Source organism: Filicampus tigris, chromosome 17, assembly GCF_054856515.1.
Source record: "Filicampus tigris isolate MCC_2025a chromosome 17, RoL_Ftig_1.0, whole genome shotgun sequence".
Taxonomy (NCBI): domain Eukaryota; kingdom Metazoa; phylum Chordata; class Actinopteri; order Syngnathiformes; family Syngnathidae; genus Filicampus; species Filicampus tigris.
In genome coordinates, this window is record NC_141233.1 from 5,869,953 (window position 1) to 5,891,822 (window position 21,870).

At 42.8% G+C, this 21,870-nt stretch overlaps 2 protein-coding genes and 1 long non-coding RNA gene across 3 annotated transcripts in view; 1 reads left to right on the forward strand and 2 right to left on the reverse strand.

Moving 5' to 3' along the window:
- On the reverse strand, positions 1 to 15,009 carry rsf1b.1 (remodeling and spacing factor 1b, tandem duplicate 1). Its single transcript, XM_086012176.1, has 15 exons — positions 14,827 to 15,009; positions 13,404 to 13,495; positions 13,208 to 13,300; positions 10,674 to 10,879; positions 10,508 to 10,608; positions 6,821 to 10,353; positions 5,746 to 6,027; positions 4,507 to 4,611; positions 4,340 to 4,419; positions 4,208 to 4,262; positions 3,961 to 4,141; positions 3,603 to 3,816; positions 2,956 to 3,173; positions 2,551 to 2,730; positions 1 to 2,275 (listed from the first exon to the last, which is right to left on the reverse strand). The coding sequence occupies exons 1-15, from the start codon at positions 14,978 to 14,980 to the stop codon at positions 1,830 to 1,832; spliced, it is 5,940 nt and encodes a 1,979-aa protein (XP_085868302.1). The 5' UTR covers positions 14,981 to 15,009; the 3' UTR covers positions 1 to 1,829.
- Positions 14,605 to 19,575, forward strand: LOC147133068 (uncharacterized). Its single transcript, XR_015081821.1, has 4 exons — positions 14,605 to 14,708; positions 14,846 to 15,047; positions 19,056 to 19,226; positions 19,350 to 19,575. It is a non-coding gene; the product is annotated as an uncharacterized LOC147133068 (long non-coding RNA).
- The window catches only part of LOC147133069 (F-BAR and double SH3 domains protein 2-like), a 17,779-nt gene continuing 13,367 nt past the window's right edge, over positions 17,459 to 21,870 (reverse strand). The window contains exons 13-20 of the mRNA XM_086012177.1: positions 21,124 to 21,276; positions 20,918 to 21,055; positions 19,340 to 19,423; positions 19,088 to 19,271; positions 18,403 to 18,632; positions 18,091 to 18,307; positions 17,954 to 18,018; positions 17,459 to 17,842 (exon numbers count right to left, since the gene is read on the reverse strand). Coding sequence (XP_085868303.1) covers positions 17,759 to 17,842; positions 17,954 to 18,018; positions 18,091 to 18,307; positions 18,403 to 18,632; positions 19,088 to 19,271; positions 19,340 to 19,423; positions 20,918 to 21,055; positions 21,124 to 21,276 — 1,155 coding nt within the window. The 3' untranslated portion in view covers positions 17,459 to 17,758. The remainder of the gene's footprint in view (positions 17,843 to 17,953; positions 18,019 to 18,090; positions 18,308 to 18,402; positions 18,633 to 19,087; positions 19,272 to 19,339; positions 19,424 to 20,917; positions 21,056 to 21,123; positions 21,277 to 21,870) is intronic.

The following is a 21,870-nucleotide window of genomic DNA, read 5'->3' on the forward strand; positions in this document are numbered from 1 at the left end:
TCACGCTTAGAAGCACTTTTATTATGACAATTGTACAAGATCATAAGAAATAACAGTTAACAAAAAAGGGGTCAGCTAGGTTATTTACAGAAGGATTTAGGTGCTGGGGGGCAGGTTCCTCCCACATTCATTATGAGGTAAAATTGGGGGGAAAAAATCCACTCATTGGCAACTGTCTTACATCATCTGTGTTCCCATGCAGCTTCTGCTTACTTCAACCATACAACTGTCAAAACCACCCCAAATCTTTTTTTTTTCTTTTACTCAGCATGTAGTGATAAATAGTGGTAGCAAAGACCATGTAGGTCTTTGGGCCGCACACGGACCCCTCGGGAGCATTTTCATCCGATCCGCAATGCAATTTGAAAATGAGGTACTCTTATTTATACATATTAAGAAAAACAAACAGGAAGACAATAATACAAAATAAAATGGAGCTGGTTAGTTATATTAAAAAGTCTGTACAAAGAAAATAATACTCTTGACATTTTTGCCAGACCACAAGCAATAGCACGTACATCCAGTGAAACCCCAGAAGTTGAACACCCCCGCCTCTACTAAGTCATTGCAATTTGGACCTGAAACTCAAAATCTCAGCTTTTTCTTTGGCTTTTTTGGCATGATGCCACTACGGAAGGAGGGTACCAGTGATGATAATGAAGCTTGAAATTGACCTTAAGGGGTGTCTGCTTCATATGACCAAAATACCTACATACACAATACTACTAATAAAGCGCCACTAGGTGACTGTACTTATATTGTTAAACACAGGAGAATAAAAATGAAGTCTTGTGGGGGAATAATGAAAATGTCTTTGATCTAGCTAGCTAGCTTCATTTACTTAGGTTTCTGGAAGCATGAGAACAAAGACTTCTAAGAATTTACATGATCATCCAGTCTATAAATTACAAGAAAGTCTTTGCAAAAGTCTTGGAATTGAGGACTAATATTAGCTACTAATGCTAGCCTGAATACGAATACAAATTAAGACTTCTGGAATATATTAGAAATCTTATATATATATATATATATATATATTTTTTTTTTTTTTTTTTTTTTTCTGGGGTGTTAATTATAAAAATGTCTTTGAAAATGACTACACTGTACCAATAAGTCTTGTATCTGAGCACTAACATTAGCTGCTAGCATTAGCTGCAAACTCACTAAAGTAGGCAGTCATTTTGTTAAAGTAAAAAAAGACTTCTGTGATGCAGATTCTAAGAAAGGCGTTGAGAACAACTTTAAAAAAAAAAGTGTAGATACAAGCGCTAAGTCTAAAGTTAGCTGCTAGTGCTGGTCGGCATTTTGTCAAGACGACTGGGAGAAAAAAAAACCCAGAAGATTTTGGGGGACTTAACATTATTTCCTTTGGGGAAAAGATGCTCAACTCTGGAGGTTCCACTAGTGAAAAGAACATTATGAGAAGACTAGATAGCATTATTGAGATTGTTTTACTTTCAAAATGTAAAAAAAAAAAAAAAAAAAAAAAAAGTCACAGACAACAGCTGGCAGTTAAAATGATTGTGTACAATATACAAAAAAAACTAGTCATCTATCATTTCATTTTTCAGCATGTATACATTCACACCTTCACATATGCATGACACCTTTTTAATATTCGTATATAAAAACTAGGGAATAGTGTTTTTTCACCTTTTCCTCGTGGAATGATAACTGGAAATGGGAGACGCGGGACCACGTGGAGAACAGGTGAGCGGGACCTTTTTGATTTTACACACAGAGGGTATTATAATAATAATAATAATAACAGGAATATAAAAATACGATAGCACATAAAATGAAATCGTACACCTTTTTTTTTTTTTTTTTTACAATTGTTCATTATTGCAGACGTAGTCCACGAGGTCCGTGACACCCAGCAGGTCGTCTTCGTCTTCGTCCTCCTTGGTGGGCTGTCCATTGTTGCAGTCCAATTGGTTGGTTCCCTTCGCCACCTCTGTGGGCTTTTCCTCGGAAACCTTCTCCTCGACTGCCTTGTCCTCTGTGGCCTTCTTCTCCTTTGGTTTCATCTCCTCCTCTTCATCGTCGTCAGAGTCGATGCGGTTGACCCGCTTACGGACGGGACGGTCCTCCTCGGACGATTCCTCTGAGTCATCGTCCGATTCTTCTTCCTCTTCCGACGCTCTCCGGCGTTTCAGGGCCAGACGACGGCGATGCTGCTTTGACGACTCCTTTTCCCCATCTTCTTCCGATGACTCAACTCGCTTGGACGGCCGGTCCCTGGAACCATCCTCGGAATCTCTGGAGAAGCTCGCTGGGAGACAAAACACAGGACGGGTGTCAAGACACAGTAAGATTTGGCTGAATGTGTTGCATTTCCTAAAATTTATTGAGCACAGACACAAATTTTACATTATAAAAATCTCATGATGCAACGGCGCTTGTAGCCGTATTTACGCTAAGGGAAAAGCCAGAATTTTGTAGTCCTTTTACTTTTGTTTTACTCATACCTGGCCTTCTCAGTTGAGTAAATAAATTGGTTGACTTTCATATGACTTAACACTGACGCAGTTTTTCCCCCGCTTTTACCTTCGCTTTCCGAGCTGTCCAAGCATCGTCTGGGTTTCATTTTATCCCGATTGGTTCCGGCTTGGGATCCCTCCGACTCAGACGTCTCGCAGTAATTGACCTGAGCTTTGTGACTTCGCCGCGAGCGCCGCCGGCTCACATCCAGGTCGCTGTCACTGTACTCGCTGGATCCTTCGCTCGCTGCAAAGACACACAAGGGTTCAAACGACACACCGGTACTTTTTCAGTGAGGAGCTACAAAAAACAGGCTCCTCAGTTTACAACTGTACCAACAGACAGTACTCGGTTTCAAACAGCGCGCAACGGACTAGCTTGTTGGGTGCCGTAAATTAGGGAACTAAGGTACGTCTTTTTGTGCAAATTCAGATCAAGTTGACATGTACATGAATGAAGCACGGCTCGTACCGATTTCCTCTTCGTCGTCCTCGTCCGTCTCCACTTCCTCATCGTCGGAGTAGCCTTTAGGTCTCCGCCGCTTTCGGGAGCTGCGTCGTTGCTTAGGCGACTTCTTGCTGCGGGATTCAGACGGCCGTTGTTTGCCGCCGCTGCTGCTGCCGTCGCTACCGTTGGAGTCAGTCTCAGCTGCAGTTTCGTTATCAGACGCCACAAAGTCTTCCTCGGAGCTGGACGGAAACAAATAGTAGTATATACTTAGACATAGTGAAAATTGGGACAAGTATGACAATTTTCCCCTGCTTTTAATCAAAGTCAGCAAAGGACCAGTTATCAGATGTATCTAAAAGATTGTCCTGAGTGATCATCCTGTGGGGTGTTTAGTGTGATTTTTTTTCTTCTTTTTTTTTTCCCCTGAACTACTCTGAAAAAGGGACTGACATTCGCACCTTAAACCTGCTCAATATTTTTGAAATGGGCTACACACAAACTGATAATCTGTCCGAATTAGAGTAATTTCACCTCAAAATCAAGTGATTTTTTTTTCCTCGCTGATCTATTGCGGAAATTGTCCAGGCAAAAAAAAATCATAAAGGTTAAAGCCCGGATGATTTTCTCCCATTTTAAAAATTGGTCATGTGTGTAGTAGCCCGCTTTACCTTTCGCTAAGGCAGAACTCATCCTCGCTCTCGTCGTCGTCCACGGTGCTGTCGCTGTCCAGGTCGTTGAGGCGCCGCCGCTTCTTCCTGCGCAGGCCGGCGTTGGGCCGAGGCGGTCGACCGTTCTCCTTGCCCTCCTCCGACTGGATGATGGTGGCCATGTCCTTCCCCCTGCCCCCCGTGATGTTGGCCATGTCTTTGCCGCGACCGGCTCCTGTACATCGTTCAAATGACAACGCTTCCTGACTTACTACATCCCACAGGCGCATTCGGCATTTCAATGTTACCGGCTATGTCGTAAAAACCCTCACTGTGCAAATGCTTTGGGTACTCGCTGCGCACGACATTGCAAGCTCACCTCCTCCCTCGGCTTCTTTGATGTCCTCTTCGATGGCCTCCTCGATGGCCTCATCAAACTCGTCAAATCTGTAACTGATGTTTTTCTTGGCCCTGGTGGAGCGTCGCCCCCAGCTCTTACTTCGCTTGGGTTCCTTCTTTTCTTTCACAATCACCTCCGGCTTCTCCTCTGCCAACTCCGCCTGAGACAAAAATCAATAAATAAACCAGGCCACGGTCACAACCACGACTTTGGGTTGCGTCCTTACCGAGGGCGCGATGATGTTTTCCACGCTGATTCCCACATAAATGAGACGCTCTTTCCTGTAAAACGAGAAGAAAAGAGAACATCAGTGACGCTTCGAGGCTGATTTAGTACAAGCGCGGCGGGGAGGCGTCACCTTCTCTCCGCCCGCTGTTTCTTCTTCAAGGCGGCGTCAAGATTTAGCAGCTGCTCTTCCAGTTTGTCACACAAATTTTTCTACACAGGCAGGCAGACATGGTTTAGTGTTTGAAAAAAACAAAAAAAAAAACACCTAGCACAGTGGTCTTTGTCGTTTAAACGTACGTGTTGGCACGGCGGGCAGAACCACTCTCCGTCGGGGATGATCATGAGGGGCGGCCTCAGGCACGCCGTGTGGTATCCGCTGTCGCATGAATCACACAGTAAAATCTGCACAAAAAAAAGGGACAAAAAAGCAAATATGACTGAGAGAGACATGACTTATTTGAAAATATTTTATAATAAATTTAACATGATGTATAATTAGGGGCGGGCGATCGTTCAGCGGTTTAATGTGTTCACGATCTCATCAAGCCGAAAGATGGTTTGATCGTCTACATGGCAGATTCTAAACAGTTTAGCTTTATGCAAAGCCTGAAAGACGGAGACAGTAACTTATTAGCTTGCCGAAGACATGATTCCCATTAAAACAGTGGAAAACCAGGGCTTTAAAAGACTCTTCAAAGTAGGAGACCTGCGTTACGAGCTGTGTTTGTATGTTTACATTGTTGCCTTTTATGTTTACGTTCACTGCACATTTTGATAAAAATTGTCACTATTCAAATTGAAACCTGCTCTGAAAGCTTAGCTGACTTAAAATGTCTTTTTTTTTTCTTTTAGAGTTTTATACACATTTTAAATGTGTTTCATATGTTTAATGAGGAAAATGGTCAGAAATGTGTAAATTAGTCTCAAAAAAACGATGTAAAAAAAGAATCATGATAAAATCGTGATGTGATATTTTTGCCAGATCGCCCACTTCCATGTATAATGTTATATAGCGTCGCTGTCCTGTGAAAAACACTGACCTCCAATTTTTTTCATTTTTCTTATTTTTACATGAATGGCGTTTCCGCCTAACGGACATCGCACTAATGAGAGAATTGAAAAAGTTTCCAAAATTGGAGAAATGTGTTTTTCACAGGACAGCGACGATATGCTATGACATTAGAAATATTTTATTTGATTATACGTCATAAAATATTACAATTAGTTGTTGAGTGTTATTTTGTAATGTACAAGTTATTTATTCAAATCCCTCCATTTACATTTTATTAAATACTGCATTTTATTGGTTGCATTATTTTGGTTAATTTAGGATTCATTCATTAAAATTCAATAAACTTGTGATTAAATTGTATTTTGTATTTACTTATTTGGTTTTCACGTGTTGTTTATTAAAAATTACAAAGAGTATTAAATGCGCTATATAAATAAAGTTGTATACTGTATTGTATAAGAAGAGTGATGCTGTCACAAAATGGCGGCGTTTGTTGAGCTGGCAGCTAATGTGCATCAACGTACCAGTTCTGGGTGGTTGGGGAGCCCGCAGTGTTTGCAGGGGTCGTCGTTGGGCGGCAGGTCGTCCGAGGACGTGGACGAGTCGGAACTGCGGCGCTCCCGGTTGCGTCTGCGCCTCTTCGGTCCTCGCTCCACCTTGTAGTCCTCATCGCTGTCGTCCTCTTCTTCCTCGCTTTCCTCGTCCTCGCTGGACTCCTCGTCGCTGTCGTCGTCCTCCTCCTCGGAGCCTTTCCTTTTGTGGCGGGTGCGCATGTTGGACCAGCGCGCCTTTCGCCGCTTTCGTCCCTTGTCGCCAACACACAAGATGACTTTAATCACTTTGATGTATTGTGAACTATCACAGTTAAATGATCAAATCAGAGTTCGCCAAGACGTCTCTCCGCTTACTTCCGTTTAAAAAAAAAACAACAAAAAAAACGTAGTTGATGACACTTGATGTTGATGGCGCTCCTCGTTAGGATGCCGTCAACTGGACGCAGAGTTAATTGATTTCATTGATGGCATTTTTTTTTCCTTGTTTTTTTTCCTAGTTTAGAGCAGAAGTCAACCCAAACATATTTTTTTTCAAGATGCTCCTAGCAGGCCCACTAGTTGAAACACGGCATTCTGATTAGTTTTGCATTTGTGGAATATATGTTAAGCAGAAAAATGCACTGGTTTTTAGCCATCTCTGGGGCGGCCATTTTGTCTTCTGTCGACTGAAAATGACATCACAACTGCTCACAACGACCAATCACGGCTGATCTGTTTGTTTGTTTTTTTTTAATCTGAGCCATGTTGGTCATTGGCCTTGTTTCAACTAGTGGGCTTGCATAGAACATATTCTTGAAAAAAAAATGTTAGCGTTGACTTTCAAAGGCTTTGATAGTTCAAAGCGCATCCACGCTGCACTGCTTACACTACCAGCATGGATTCAAACAGAGAGGAGCCAATGGTTTCAAATTGTTGATTTCGTCATCAAATTTTTCAAAGACTGGTAACGAATTTTCCCCCAAAAACAACATAAGTAGATTCCTTTTCGAATCGTTTTCTGTATGATAAGAAAGAAGCCCGATGGTACGGCGTGAGGAAAACTCACCTTGGGTTTGGCCCGACCATCCTGATCCACCTTCTTCTCTCTGGGCTTCCTTATAACAACCTTCACCTCTCCCTCCTTCTCCTCCCCTTCTTCTCCTTCCTCCTGAGGCTTCTCGACCTTATTGTCTTGGACCTCCACCACCTTTTGCGTGGGTCTGGATATCCTGGGCGATCGTCTCAAAGACATGCCACCCACGTTGGTGTCAGACTCGGAGTCGGCTTGCTTCTCCTGCTGCTGAAGTTTCAGCCAGCGTCGGTGAGACGTCGTTTTGACTCTCCTCCGGACGCCGCTTTTCTCCGAGTGAGCTTCGCCGCCATTTGCCGCATCTTTCTTGGACTCGTCTTCCTCGCTTTTGCTTTCAGCCGCCTGGTCAGCGACCGCCTGTTTGCCGTCACGTTCTGCGGTCGCGGTTTGGTCGTCGGGTTTCAGCGTTTTGGAGTCTGCGTCTTCTGACGTGTCCTTTGGACTGAGTGTACCCATTGTGGAATCCTTTTCACTTTGACACTTTACGTCCGTCAAACTCTTGGACTCGTCTTTCTCCATCGTGTTATTGCTTGTTGAGTGTTTTTCCATTGACGAGTCCTTTTCGATTTCCTGGCATACACGCTTCGCGCAGCTGGTTTCCGACTCATTCTTGGAGTCACTTTCTTTGTTTTTTCTTTTAGCTGCCTTGCTTTTGTCTTGTGATCGCTCAGTTTCCGCCAGAACCTTGCCGTCGTGTCCTGCTACCGCCTTTTGATCACTAGATTTGAGATTAGTCGTTTCATTATTTTCAGGAACATTTTTCGGACAAAGTTTATCTGTTGTGGGATCCTTTTCGCTTTCTTGACATTTACGATTCGTGTCTGGCAAAGCTTGGTCACTGGTTTTTGCCTCTTTCCTGGAGTCATCTCGCTGGCTTTTGTCTTCCGATCGTTCTGTTTTTGCTGGAGTTTTGCTGCCACTCACTTCTGTCACCTTTAGGTCACTGGGTTTGGATGTTTTGGATTCATCAGGAGTGTTTTTCTCTGCATTGCTTTTGAAAGGTTTTTCCATTTTGGAATCTATTGGAGATTTAAGCTTCTCATCTGGCGGACTCCTGGATTTGTCTTCCTCATTTTTGCCTGTGGCCGCCTCACTCGTGTCTTCTGATTGCTCAGTTTCCACTGGTGTTAGGCCGGCACACCTTTCCGTCCCTTCTTGATCACCGGGTTTTGTAGTTTTGTATCCTTCAGCAACCTCTTTCTCTTGTGTTTTTGAGAGTTTTTCCATTTTCGCATCCTCATTGAATTCGTCCTCATTTTTGCTTTTGGCTGCCTTGCTGGTGAGAGGTTCTTCGCTCTTACTCGTGTCTTCTATTTGCTTGTTTTTTTCCAGAGCGTTATCGTCATGTTTTTCAGTCAAGTTTTGGTCAGTGAATGTCACTGTTTTTAATTCATCAGGAGTATCTTTCGCCTTCGTTTTGGAGAGTTTTTCGGTTTCGGAATCCTTCTGACTTTGAAGTTTTGCAACATGTTGAGCTTTGTCAACAACTTTGTCACATTCTTCTGTCACCTTGTCAGCAACAGGTTTTGCCATTTTGGATCCATCATCAGCATCTTCCTCTGTTGTTTTATCACTTTTGGCGAGTTTAGCTTTTGCGGAATCCTTTTGACGTTTAAGGTCACCGTTTTCTGACTCATTCTGGGACTTGTCTACCTCGTTTTTGCTTTGAGTTACCTCACCAATGACCTGTTGATCGCTGGTTTTCGTCATTGCCTTGATGTTATGTTCTTCTGTCATCCTTTCAACACTTAGTTTCACAGTTTCAGATCCATCAGGAGCATCTTTCTCCGACGTATCGCTATTGGAACATGTATCCCTTGTTGATTTCTTTGTGCTTTCTTGACATTGAAGTTTGACGTTTGGCAGAGCTTGGCTGCCATTCTCCGCCTCTTCCTTGGACTTGTCTTCCTCATTTTTGCTTATAGCCGGTACAGTTTTGATGACACTCTCTTCTGTCATGCTTTTGCCACTGGGTTTTATCGTTTTGGATTCATCAGAGGAGTCTTTTTCTGTTGCTTCATCACTTTGAGGGAGTTTATCGCTCGTGGATTCCTTTTGGCTTTTGTCCTCTCGACACTCAAGCCTCTCCTTGGTGTTGTCGTTCTTGCTGTTTTCGGACGATGGCTGCTCCGGTTCTACGGCGACTAGGTTTTCGGATGTTTTAGACGCAAACATTTTGGGTTTGTCATCCTGTCCTGATTTATCCTGGTCAGGTTTGGAAACATTCGCAGCTTCTTCTGCAGATTTGGCCGGACAGTCGTCAATTTTGGCAGCGTCACGACACAGGTTGTCTTTCGTAGCTTCCGACTTTCTTGGCTTTTCGGAGTTAGTCGACGAAGCTCCATTGGCGTTCGCACTCTTGCTATCGGCCATCTCCTGACACAAGTCCACCGTGTTCACCTTTTTGATTACCGACAACTCGGACGATTCTTGAGAGTTCTGGCTTCCAGCTTTATCCGCCTTTTTAATGACTGTCAAGTTTTGTGGCGCCTCTTGGCTCCCTGCAGCATCTTTTTGCGACTCTCCCGTTTTGGTCACAGCTTTGTTGTTGTGCGATTCTTCCTGAGCAGCCTGCGACCTATCCATTTCACTCTCGCTCGTGTGCTTTTCGGATTCCCTTGTTTCTTCAGTTAACGCGTCCACACAGTCCGGTTTTCCTTTAGCTTTTTCTGTATCTTTTGAATTATGGTCTTTGGCTGTGACCTCATGATTTGATTTCTCCTTATTCTTTAGAGTCGTGTCCATTTTTTCTGATGTGTCCATTTTGTCTTCCAGAGGCAATTCCACGTTTTTATCCGTTGGCGTGGGCCCTTTTAAATTCCTGTCTCGTTCGTGATTGGACAGTTTGCCGTCAGCTTCCTTAGAACAAGCTGTCACTGCCGCCTTGTCTGTTGCTACACTTTTTTCCTTGTCAACCGGCGTAACTGTGACCTTCTCCGGACAGCAAGATTCCTTCTGTTCCTTTGTGGATGCAGATTCAGTTTCACTCAAACGAGGCTGGAGGCACGCCTCTGATGTGGGCTGAACTTCACCATTGACCTGGTCGTTCCCACCGTGTGTCTGTTCGGACATGTTGGTGTTGGGTTTGACGGTGTCCTTGTTGAGCTGAGAGACTGGCGTGAACTTCATGCCTCTTTTCTTCAGAGGGATCTTAGCTTGCTGCTCGTTCTTCATCTGCTGGATCTCATCCACGCTGTTCTGCTTGGCCACCTCAGGGGGGGACTTGGGAGCAGGGTCCCCGCCTTGCGTCTCCGTCTTGGCTTGCGACGTCTCCATCGGCTCTTCTTTGATGGTCTGGATTTCATTTACTAAACTGTGATCTACTGACTTTTCTGACACCGCTTCCACTATGCCGTTCACTGATAATTTTATCTCAGACGTCTCTGATTTGAGCTCATCGGTGTGATCCAATTTCCCATTGCTCTCCGTCTTTGGTGACACCTGAACGGCCGCCTTGTCCACGTCTTTGATGTCCTCATCTGATGAGCTCTCATCTTTCGTTACTGCCCCTGAAAATAGAAAGCCCAGGTTTATTTGTTTTCAAGTTGATTGCAACGCGATGTGTACAAAGAAACTGGTCAATTTTGGATCATTTTATGATTTTCCTCTTCGATCAATCATAATCCAAAACGTGATTTTCAAAACTAAACTGAAAGACTTTACCTGCTTTATCGTTTTCTTTTTTGATGATGTCTCTCTTCAAGAGCTCGGGATCAATGTGTGTCTTAAGCAGAGCCACCACTTGCGCCAAGTCGTTGCGATCTCTACAGGAAAGAACCAAACAACTGTCAACATCAATTAAAACACCGCCTCCCTCTCTTCCTCCTACCTGACGATGCACTTCCATGAGGCGCCGTCCAGGTCGTCCTGCTCTTCCACATAGAGGCGGACGTTGTCGTCCTGGTCCAGCTGGAACCAGTACATCTGGCCGTCCTTGTCGCGGCCGATGGGTTGCAGACGCATCTTGTCCGGGTCCTCCTCATTGATGATATTCTTGAACTTGAGGTTGTCATCAAACTGACACTCGCACAGATACTACACAGGCAAAATATGGATTTTTTTATGTTTCGTTGCAGTTGTAAGTTTTCTGAAAAAATGTGCGTCCAAAAGTCAAACTGAACTCAGGAGTTTATAACCATCACCATTCGCCACGATTTTTCATTGGCTTTGTGTGTTTGTGTGTGTGTGTGTGGGGGGGGGGGTTGTGTGTGTTTTACAGAGCCAGCTAAAACCTGTATCTCACTTAGCGGCGCAGGTTTGCAAGAGTGTATTTATTCACGTACGTATGTTGTTTTTTCATCAGGGTAGTTCAATGCCACAAACAGTCGCAAAGACTTTCACCATCAATTTTAATGGTCACAAACCGTTTTTCTTGTCACAATAAAATTTTGAACATGTTCGAAATTTCCTGGCGACAAGAAAAGCTGTTTGTGACTGCTAAAACTGTGTGTGACCTTGAACGAACCCTGATGAAAAAACAACATTCGGGCCACGCGCAAACACTCGCCGCTCAGTGAGATATGGGCTTAAGATGAAATTTGTGCTGCATAGATGTTTTTAGCCCAGTTTTGGGGGTGCTTCACTACACTGAATATGAAAGGTTTTCTTTTGGTGCTAAAATTAAAATAACTAAAAGATTAATTAAAATTAGGGATGTTGCGATCAGGGTTTTGTGACACCGATACCGATCATGCATGAGTGAGATGGTCCGGTACCGATTCTGATCACATGGAATATTTGTATATTTTTCCATTTATTTATGGTGACTGTTATTATGCAATATTATCTGAAAAAAACAGCCATATTATTGCCGTAATTTTGACAAAAATCTGTATATATTTTCAAAAGCATGAAAAAAATACAAAACCGTTGCTGGCATAATACAACAATTACTCAGTCACAAAGATAACTGAAAAACTTAAATTTACCAGCTTTTAGTAACACAGTTTTAACAGACCAAAATAATCAGCAGTCTCAGCAGACTTAATTATGCAAAAAGTCAAATAAATAACATGCCACCTAAACATTGCATGGTTAAGAATATAATCAAAGTAGAAAAAATTGTCACTCGAATAAACTACAGTCTTCAATGAGTTCCTAAATTGAAACGACTCACCAACTTGGTTTATTGTCTTGTGCATAGACAAACTATCTTGTGCATTTGTCAACGAGAAAAGACACTGTTAACCTTTTTGTGAATTATAAAATGATATAGTGGGTCTGTTGCCCACAAGTGACCTGCAATGCGTCTCCCTGTGCCAATAATACCACTTATACTGCGCTGTGACAGTAACGCATCATTACGAGTGGGCGATATGACGATATTAGATTGTTAAGGACTCATAAAGCCGAAAAATCGTTTGATCGCCTACAGGGCACATTCTATACAGTTTAGCTCTATGGCGGCGCAAAGACGCTGACGCATACCCGACCAACCAATCACAGCACGCACAGTGCTCCGTACATGACACTCCCCGCCTCCCTATTTGTTTGTATAGCGGGAAGTCACCACGAAGCAGAGTTGGTCCCGAAAAGAAACTCCACAGCCTCTGTGTCGATTTGGTTGGGCTTTTCCTCGGAGAAGAAAGCGCAAACCAGCAATTTGCAAAGTTTGCAGAGACTCGGGTCGGACGTCAGATGGCAACACGACAAACCTGTTTAATCACTTGCGGAGACAGAGACAGCACCCAAAAAACTACGATGACAGCCTAAGCAAACGGAGATCAGACACATGGTAGCCAGAGGCAGCCGCTAGCTCCAAGCTAACACAACCCACGGTAACACAGTCATTTAACAAGGGCACTGCATGCGCTGACCGTTAGCTGCCGTCATTGTTGCTGCTGTGTCCGCCTTGACTTTATTCAATGCAGTGAGCCTTGTAAACTCACCATAGTCTTCCAATTGATTGTTCTTCAAATGTCGGATTAAGTTGGTTGTGTTGAAACCTTTGGCCATGCTCCCTCCGTGAGGTACCTTTTCATGGCATATATTACAAGATGCAAACTCCACAGACAGACATGTTAGCCTCTGTTTGTTAGTGCCGAGCACCTCCGCAGCCTGCAGAGGGGGTGGGGTGGGGGTGCCCAACACGGTTGTAGGCTGCGAAGCATGAGCTGCGGGTGATCGTATTTTTTGATCGGCAATAAAAGGCTTTGATCAAATATTCCAATCACGTAATTTTTCACAAAAATCGGCCGATCATGATCGGTGTCCGATCGATCGAAGCATCCCTAATTAAAATACAAAACTAATGTATCAAAAAACAATGCAGGCGGTTTGTCTATGGAGTGTATTAATTGACTTTGTTATTTGCTATAGACATGTTTTTTATGGAATTAGAACAATGTTTGTTTGTTTGTTTACTTTAAGGATGGCTGTCTTGCTCTCCAATGTCATGCTCTTGTAGCCTTTTTCTTCCAGCTCCCACGCCCACGCCATGTTGAAGTCTTGGCATATCTGCAACGTAACCGCAACAAAAATGAGGTTCTTCTTGCAGTTACATTTTAATTTTCTATGGTTTCACATCATTTCAAAACTGATTTTTTTTTTTTTTTTTTACCTTGACTAGATACTTTTCCCATCTGTCCGCTGAAACCGACTTCCCAATCTTTCTCAGCAACTTGACGTGAAGATCAACGAGCAATTTAGGAACTAAATAACAGCAAAAAGAAACAGAAAAAATACAGATTTCACATGTTGCTTCAAAGTTCTACATTCTGGGGAACAATACAGTCAAGTTGAAAAAATTTATCAATATCCACTGATTATTTGTGAATGTGATTTATTTATTGTACCATGTATTTATTAATTCATTTAATAAAATTAAATACTCACAGAATGAGAATGAACATATTTTAATAAAAATTTCACATGTTGCTGCTTTTATTGATGAAGTTAAAATAATTAATTACACTGACAAACTATAGTCAGGTATTTGTGACAAAATCAACCATTTAAACAAACTAATAAATTATGAATGAATGTTCATTGATTAATGTAAATAATAAATATGACAATTTATCAAACTGTCCATGAATTTCAAGGGGACAACGAAAATGTATTAATTTATATTAACAATTAAGGAAATAAAATAAACAATATCTTTTAATAATTACATATGTATAATAAAATAAATATTAAGTACTAATTTATTCGAAATGTGTAAATCATAAATTTTTCACAACATCATATATAAAAATGAAATGTGAATATTTGACTACTAGTAAAATAACAGATAAATCAATACAATAAGTAAATAGATTTTTTTTTTCAATATTTAAAACTTTCACACTTTTGTGGCTAGGTTCTACGGTGTTAAAAATTATATCCCTTGTTTTATGTAGTCAGGTTTACATCGCAAATCTCATCAATTCCATCGCAAACCTCGTCACACCACCACAATGAGCTCCTCTACCGGAAGTACTTCTACTGCGTTATAGCCAAATGCCAACGGCTGCCTTTAATTTGACAGCACGCGCCGGAACTCACCCAGGCGAGCAGCTAAGCGGCACTTAATTTAGTCTTTTAACTGTGATTAAAGTACGCCTTTCTGCTTCCTTCGCTGCCATTTAAACACTCCGGGAGACCGTTTGCATGCCCACGACGCTGTCTGTCAACTAGTATCACCGCAGCAACCCGGAAAACGGGATTAAACGGGCGTGTTAGCTGTATGTGTTGTGTTCAGGAGCAGCGAATAAAGGCTTTCAAAGCGGAGGGGGGACTGAAAAGCGTGAAAAGTCACATAAACACGCGCTCCATTCGGTAAATTCACATCAAAATAACCACGTCCTCGTATACGAACACACACATGATCTCAAATATAAGACCCCGCTTTCGTTAAACGTGCATTAGAGGGAAGGTAAAGGTGAGAGAAGCACACAATAACACAGCATTGCTAACGTTGCTAGCCCAGTTAGCTCGGTAGCAGCGATGAAGTCTCTCCTCCTGCCTCATCCCCCTCCCGTTCTTTTCCCGACCGCTACCTGATGATGTGTCCCGCAGGTATCGCTCTAGCTGCGGGAAGGTGAGCTCCGGCAGGTCCAGCTGCGCTCCGTAACGCTCCAGAAAGGAGCAAATGACGGCGTAATTGGGACACAGGGCAGGGGGACAACTCGCCGTTGCCGCCGAAGCAGCCATCTTTTTCCCTCCACACCAACCTGTCAAGAGCGCAAGCGTCCGGGAACGCTCAACGGGACTTCCGCTGGTAACAAAATAAAACACAGGAAGCTAAAATACAAAGCAAAACACTTGACACCATGTACACAATAACAATAGCATTGACAATTTAACTTTACATTTACATTCTCATATCGCTGGCATTGGGCCAAAATCTTCTGTCCAAATTTTGTTGAATTCATATTTTGACAACAATTGCGCTTTCTCGCGTCCAGATGGCAATGTTTTCCACAGTTGTGCATGACGACACTGTTTTTCTCACTTATCTAGTTCTTAAAAAAACACAATAATTTTAAAAGCTACTGATTTTTACGTTCTCTTATTGTAATAAAAACAAAATGTACGTTCAAATGTAATAACTCATGATTAAAATGGACCGAAATAAGGGAATATTAATTCATTTAAAAATAATTTAAATGTGAAATACCCATCCATTATCTGACAAATTAAAATAATGCTAATTATAATTAATGGTGGTTGCGTCACATATTGTTTTGTGTTTATGAGTACTTTAAATTCAAAAATTGACCTAAAATGTTATTTACCACATGTACTGGGAGTACTTTAAATGAAATATATTACAAATAAATTCATACAATTCTAATCAACTATATAAGCATAACAATGAATATTTTTTTAAAATACAATACAGTAATTGAAAGCATGAGCAGACAGACAAACAAAAGAGCAGAGAGAGAAACAAAAGAAGTAAAGACAATCGGGGTCCAGATTGAAGCTATTCTTTATTTCACATTTATTTGTACACAATAAATACTGTTAAACATCCACTTGTGAGTAAATATGACGCTTGGCAGTCACTGCAGCGCTAACACGATGAACACAGCGGAACCAAACGTGGATAAAGTAGCGCGTTAACTTCTCTAAACTGGGAAAAGTCATATTTTTTTCCTTATTTCAATACAAGAGGGTAAATGCAAACTTCAAAAATAAGTTTGGTGTCATTCAGATCTCAAGGAGATCAACGAGAAAACAGCAACGTGGCTGACGGATATCTTAGAGCAGATTGAATGGAATTAAATCATTTTGTTTTAATCCTAAAATCTAAAAAATGAAATAAAAGAATAAAAACTGTTCTAATATTTTTACGGATATCCATCTCCAAGCTCTCTGTAAACCATTTCAAACAGCAATAGCTTCTCTATAAGACACTAAGGAGGCTATTTAAGGCTAAATAACGCGATACAACATAAGTATTCATACCAAATACAGCTGGTAAACAAAATAGGAGAAATGTTGACAATCAAAATACTGACGACAAAGAAGAAGACATGAAAAAGTGCTTCATTGTGACACGTTATACACTTTACATCAGGATCACTCCCTTTCATGAACAAAGGCAACTTTTACACACAGACCCTGCAACATTGCCCCAACAGAGGCCTAAAGAGAGGAACCGGCTTTTTTCTGCCTTTGCCTTTGAAACAGAACCTGGTGTAGCGGGATTTTACAGCTTTCTCACTGATACAGCGCCCCGCGAACAGAATTAGATGTCGGGACAGCGACAATTGCTTTCAACGCAACAGGGCGGAAGAACTTATGTGTTTAACTTAAGAGGTGGAAAACTGTCTTAAAAAAAAAAAAAAAAAAAAAAAAAAAAAAAAAGTAAAAAAATTGCTTTCAACAAAAGGGCAGGAGAAGTGACTGTCACGTGGTAAATTTTACATCCATGCCCTAGCATGGCAAGATTCTCTTACACACAGGCGCCTGGAAAGGTTCTTTTACTACCACAGATACTGCTACACTTCTCCTAACCTGTTGTGTTGATATCAACAAGGCGCTATTAATTTCGTCTCAGTACTGATTGCATATTGCAGCAAAATGACAAAAGGCAAAATTGTCAGTAATAATGTCACTTTTTATGAACCGAATTGACGAAACAGAAATGTAGAAGAGCTACAGCTGCTTTCACGCTTCTTTTACGAATATAATACTCCCTCCAAGTGTGGGAAATTGCCAGTTTGACTTAATAACTCAGATTGCATGCTGGTGTCATTCATATACAAAAGCAATGTGGGGGGATATGACAGAAAAAATGTGGAATTTCACAGACAGCCCAAAAGGGGCAACAGGCTGTGTCGTGCTTCTGTTACAGCACTAGTAATAACTCCAAAGGCGAAAAACTGTTAGTCCACTTGCGGCGTCGGGTCAATCAGGCTAATAATGGCTTGTGGGAGGGAAAGGTAGAAAAAAAATGCCGTCTTTTCCAGGGAGTGTAAAAGGGAGTAAGGCGCTCTCTCCCGTTATGGTTCTGTGTTGCTAACTGAAACCTGGAAGCTTGGGGTGAGGGGGGTATTTTTATAAACAAAGGTCAGAAGTGAAGAGTAAAGGGAGTTTAGAAACATCCCATTTCTCTGAAACAAAGCGCAATTTAAACAGGGAGTGTTCTTTCCTTCGTAAAAAAAAAAAAAAAAAAAAAAAAAAAAAAAAAAAGAAAATTCCTACTCACATCATTGCCACTTTTCCCTTCTTTTAGTGTTTGACTTGGGGGTGGGGGGGGGGGAATTCAGGACCAGCCTCGCACCCCCCTCCTTAAACCAATGTGACATTAGACAACAGACTCGGACAGGTCGTTGGCCATTTTCTCACATGAAACGAAAGAACATTTAAATCAAAATGGAGATGTGTCGGGTTTGAAAGTGAGAAAGGCACGTTTGTTTGTTCTTCCAGCAAAAGCACTGGCTGTGTGAGGCAACCCCTAGGGGGCGTCCCATCTCCACTTCACACCAGCGTGATCTCCACCTCCTCTCGCCGTTTCACCTGCCCTCGGGGGTGTTGCTTGGGGGGAGGCGGAGCAGCTCGGACCTGGAAAAAAAAAGTGCCGTTAGTTTCGCGAGTAATAGGGATATGTTCATATGATATGATTTGAGTGCATGGATTAAAACCAAAGGATAGGTGCCGAAGAGTATTACTCACAGGGCGGATGTTGCCAGAAGCGTTCTCTGGGTATTTGGGAGGCTGCGGGGAGCCTTGCGCAGGACCTAAAGTGACACAAATCCACATTTAGCAGAGTTCATTTGAACATTTCAGTTTGGTGACTTTGCTCTACGCACTGTGAAAGGGGCTCTTGTGCGGCGTGGCGGGGGGCGGCCGGTGGTGCCCGTTGTGGTAGGCGGGCGGCCGTCCGATGGGCGAGGCGGCAGCGCTGCAGGGGCTGGACTGTGGCGACGACGAGGTGGTGGGCGTCGCCAGGGGGCTGCTGTGGAGCGGCCCCGAATGGAAGGGACTGCGAGGCGAGCGCTCGCAGTGGGCCGGCGTGCACGGGGAAGACTGAGACAAGAAGGAAAATAACAATCGCCAAAAGTTGGCGCTGCTTTGCTGCCTTAAGGGGTAAAGCCGACGGAAAATCGAAGTTGACTTTCTACCTGAGTGCTGCTGCCGTCTCTCTGCCCGTCGCCGTTTTCGCCTGCGCCGCCGGCCAGGTCCTCCACCAGGACGGCGGGGAATACGCCGACGACGCCGTTGAGCTCGCCCTCCCAGAAGCCGTCATCCTCGTGGGTCTCCCGGCTAAGGATGCGGATGATGGCGCCCTCGGGGAAGGAGAGCTCGTCGTCCGTCTGGCCGGCATAGTCGTACAGTGCCTTGGCGAACGACACTGCGGGAATTGTCATAAATCAATGATCAAAGTAAAATAGCTCTGCTGTTTCCAACTTAATCGTCACCACTGTAGCATTTATGTGTTTAAGAGTGGAGTGATATTGTCAACTCAAAATGCAGCTTGGAATCATATTACTATGATTGCACTTTACTCAAATAGGCACTCATTTGATGGAAAATAATCCGCTGGGATTGAATTTTGGTTTATATTGAAAATTACATTGATTGCTGCAATCAATGAACAGAATCACACAAGTATTAAATATATCACTGGTCATTGTTAAGTATATTATGGGTGACCTTCCATGTTTGAACATCAACTTTGTTGGCTACTGTTTACAATTTGTAATGCTTCCACTTTGTAAAGTCAAAGGTGCACATGCTGCGTTTTTTTTTCTTTACATTTCTTTATCTTTCACAGGCGGTATAAACGTGTCTTTGAGGACGCCTTACCACTGGAGTCTCCGTTGACAGAGTCGGTGGGAAGCTCGCTTTCGGGTTCGGTGGAGTTGCTGGAGGAGTGTGAGCGAGCGTCTAGCGCGGCCAGGGACTGCAGCATGCTCAGCAGGCTGTTGGAGGACGGCAGCTGCAGGTACTTCTCCGGCACGTAGCCGACCTGGCCGCTGCGGTTTCTGGCCTAGGGAGAAAATACAGTCAGAGATGATTAAATAGGGCTCGGAGCTGCAATAAACAACAAAACCTTACCTTCACCCAGTCCTCCATGTCACCGTCGTCGATGACCTCCAAGATTTCCTGCTCCTCGATGGTCAGTTCATCTGGCTGAGAGGCCTGAAGGCAACATTCATCAGATAAATGGAAAGATCCTCAATCACAGCGTGCCCCCACCATAGTTGCTCTTGGTGACATCTTCTTTATCAGCCCCAAAACATCACAATCGCAGTGTTCACTCTCAAGGGCAACGGAATACAGATAGTCCATATGTATCAATACTTTGGTGTCTTAATTGATGACTCGCTCACTTTCAAGCTACATATAGAAAATCTTTTGCAGAAGCTGAGGCTAAAACGGCATTTTTATTTTCAAAACGAGCTGTGTGTTTCTTTTGGTGTAAAGAAGCGCCTTGTTGCTGCAACATTTTTATCTGTGTTGGCTTATGGAGATATTTTATGCTGCCATAAGATGATTGCTACTGATTGTCACACTTTTTTTTTTTTTTTTTAAAGTTTATATCCACAACGTTGTATCAAAACCAAAATATTGCTTTACATTGTGAATAATTGACTCCCTCTGAAGCTTAAAGGTCAGAGTGCAAACATTGAAAACTTTTCTGTAGCCCTCTAGAGCTCCCTTTACAATGCATAACTGTCATCCAAATGCGATTAGGTCGTTGGTAGACAGCAGTTTAATCACTAAATACAATTCAGAATGTGTCGTCTGCCCTTTGAATCTCGCGCCCCCTCATCTTCGGCTTTTTCCGGAGATGTGACGTCACAGTAGCCGGAGGATTCAGTGACTACTAATCATGAACGGTCTAATAACGCCCCCTTCTGTCGGCTCGTGTGTTTCAAAATCCTCTCATTCCAAAACATCGCTCGCCATTGAATGTGCTGTTTGTAGAGTCTATGGTGTACCGAGCGGTTTAGCTATATCTACGTCACTTCCGGTGGCTAGAGCCACGATTCCTCGAGCTTCCATGAGGTTCGGAAACACTCGGAATGAGTAGGTAAAACCTATTTTCGAATCGATCTGTGGTTGACAACTTGCAGGAAGTGACTTGTATGTATTAGAAAACCTGTTACCAATGAGAATATGAATTTTAACAGAGACTGAAAAAAGTTTGCACCCGGACCTTTAATGATCATAAACATGGGTCCAGCACACCACCATCTAACAAATGTTCTTCTAGCTCTGCTCGAGTTCATTTACATATTATCAGCAAAGTCTTGCAGCGCAAGGCAAGCGCCTCATAGTTTATAAGGAAAAGGACACACAGATCATAATTTCCAGTGTGGTCCTAAGACAAATACAATACAACCATGTTCATGTATATTTGTGCCTTAATTAGTCTGAAAAAAAATGCGGATTCCTATGGTCTTCAGCCACAAAGGTATTTGTTGCTTTCAGTGCCCTATGCTCGTACGGAATTGGGAGTTCCTTATGTGTGGAATATGCTACAAAAAAGGATGGAAGCGATCAATTCCAACATAGTCAATACAGTAGGCCTGCTCCAACACCCCTTAGCATAAGTCCTGTAGCCCATATGTCCATATAGCCCTGTAATGTGTGCAAAGAGAACATAAAATTAAGACGAGGGCTCCTAACCTTGTAGGAGTAGAGCACTTTGCAGGTGAGAGGGTAATTTTTCAACGTGCTGGAAGGGCTGGAGCTGCTGTCGTCCAACACTTCGCCGCTGTCCTCCGTCTCCTCCTCGTCCTCCTCGCGCTCCAAGTCGGCCGTTCCCTTCCGGAATGAGACGCACGCGGTGAGCAGCCGGCCACCGTAAAAAGCGTGATGGAGGCCGGTCTTACGGAGAGCGAAGGATCGTGGGCACTCAGGTTGTTCCAGCGCTCGTTCTCCAGCTCCTCCATCACCTGGTTCATGGCGCTCTTCAGCCACGTCTCCACGCCGACGCCCGCCTGCCTAAGCATGTCCAGACGGGCCTCTGCCTTCGCCTTTACCGTCTAGCAGAGCAGCACACAAACATAATCCCGCGAGAGGTCGGATCAGTGTATTTCGCTTTTTCTTTTCCTGAAAGTGATGACGTTGAAGAAAAGCGTGATGACAACCATGGAACCGAAAATCTAATTTCTGGCAAACACACTATATGCGACACAATTCTAGCCATAGACTCCGCTAATAACTTGATGTTCCCAGTGCATCCATGTTAGGGACTTTCTATTTTTATTTCTACTCCTATTTGATAAGTTCTCTTTTATTTTAAATTTGTAATTAACAGGGTGAAAATAAAGGTTGAGAGAGACTACAAAAACAATGTTTGATAAAGTTTTTCTTTGATTTAGTTTAAATTTCTTCTTTAGTTTTCTTTTATGTTAGTTTTCTTAGTTATCTTTAATGTTAATATGAATTAATATTAGCACACAATCTTATGCAGAGATATACTTAATTTTTGGGGGACAAATGACACTATAGTCACGGGGGAGATATGGGGGCACAAAATATTTTCTTCTTTTGGGGAGGGTGTAATAGAAAATAATTGAGAGGAACTGGCTCAACCTAATCTAATAAAGTCAGTGTTTATTTTTTGAGTGTGTGAT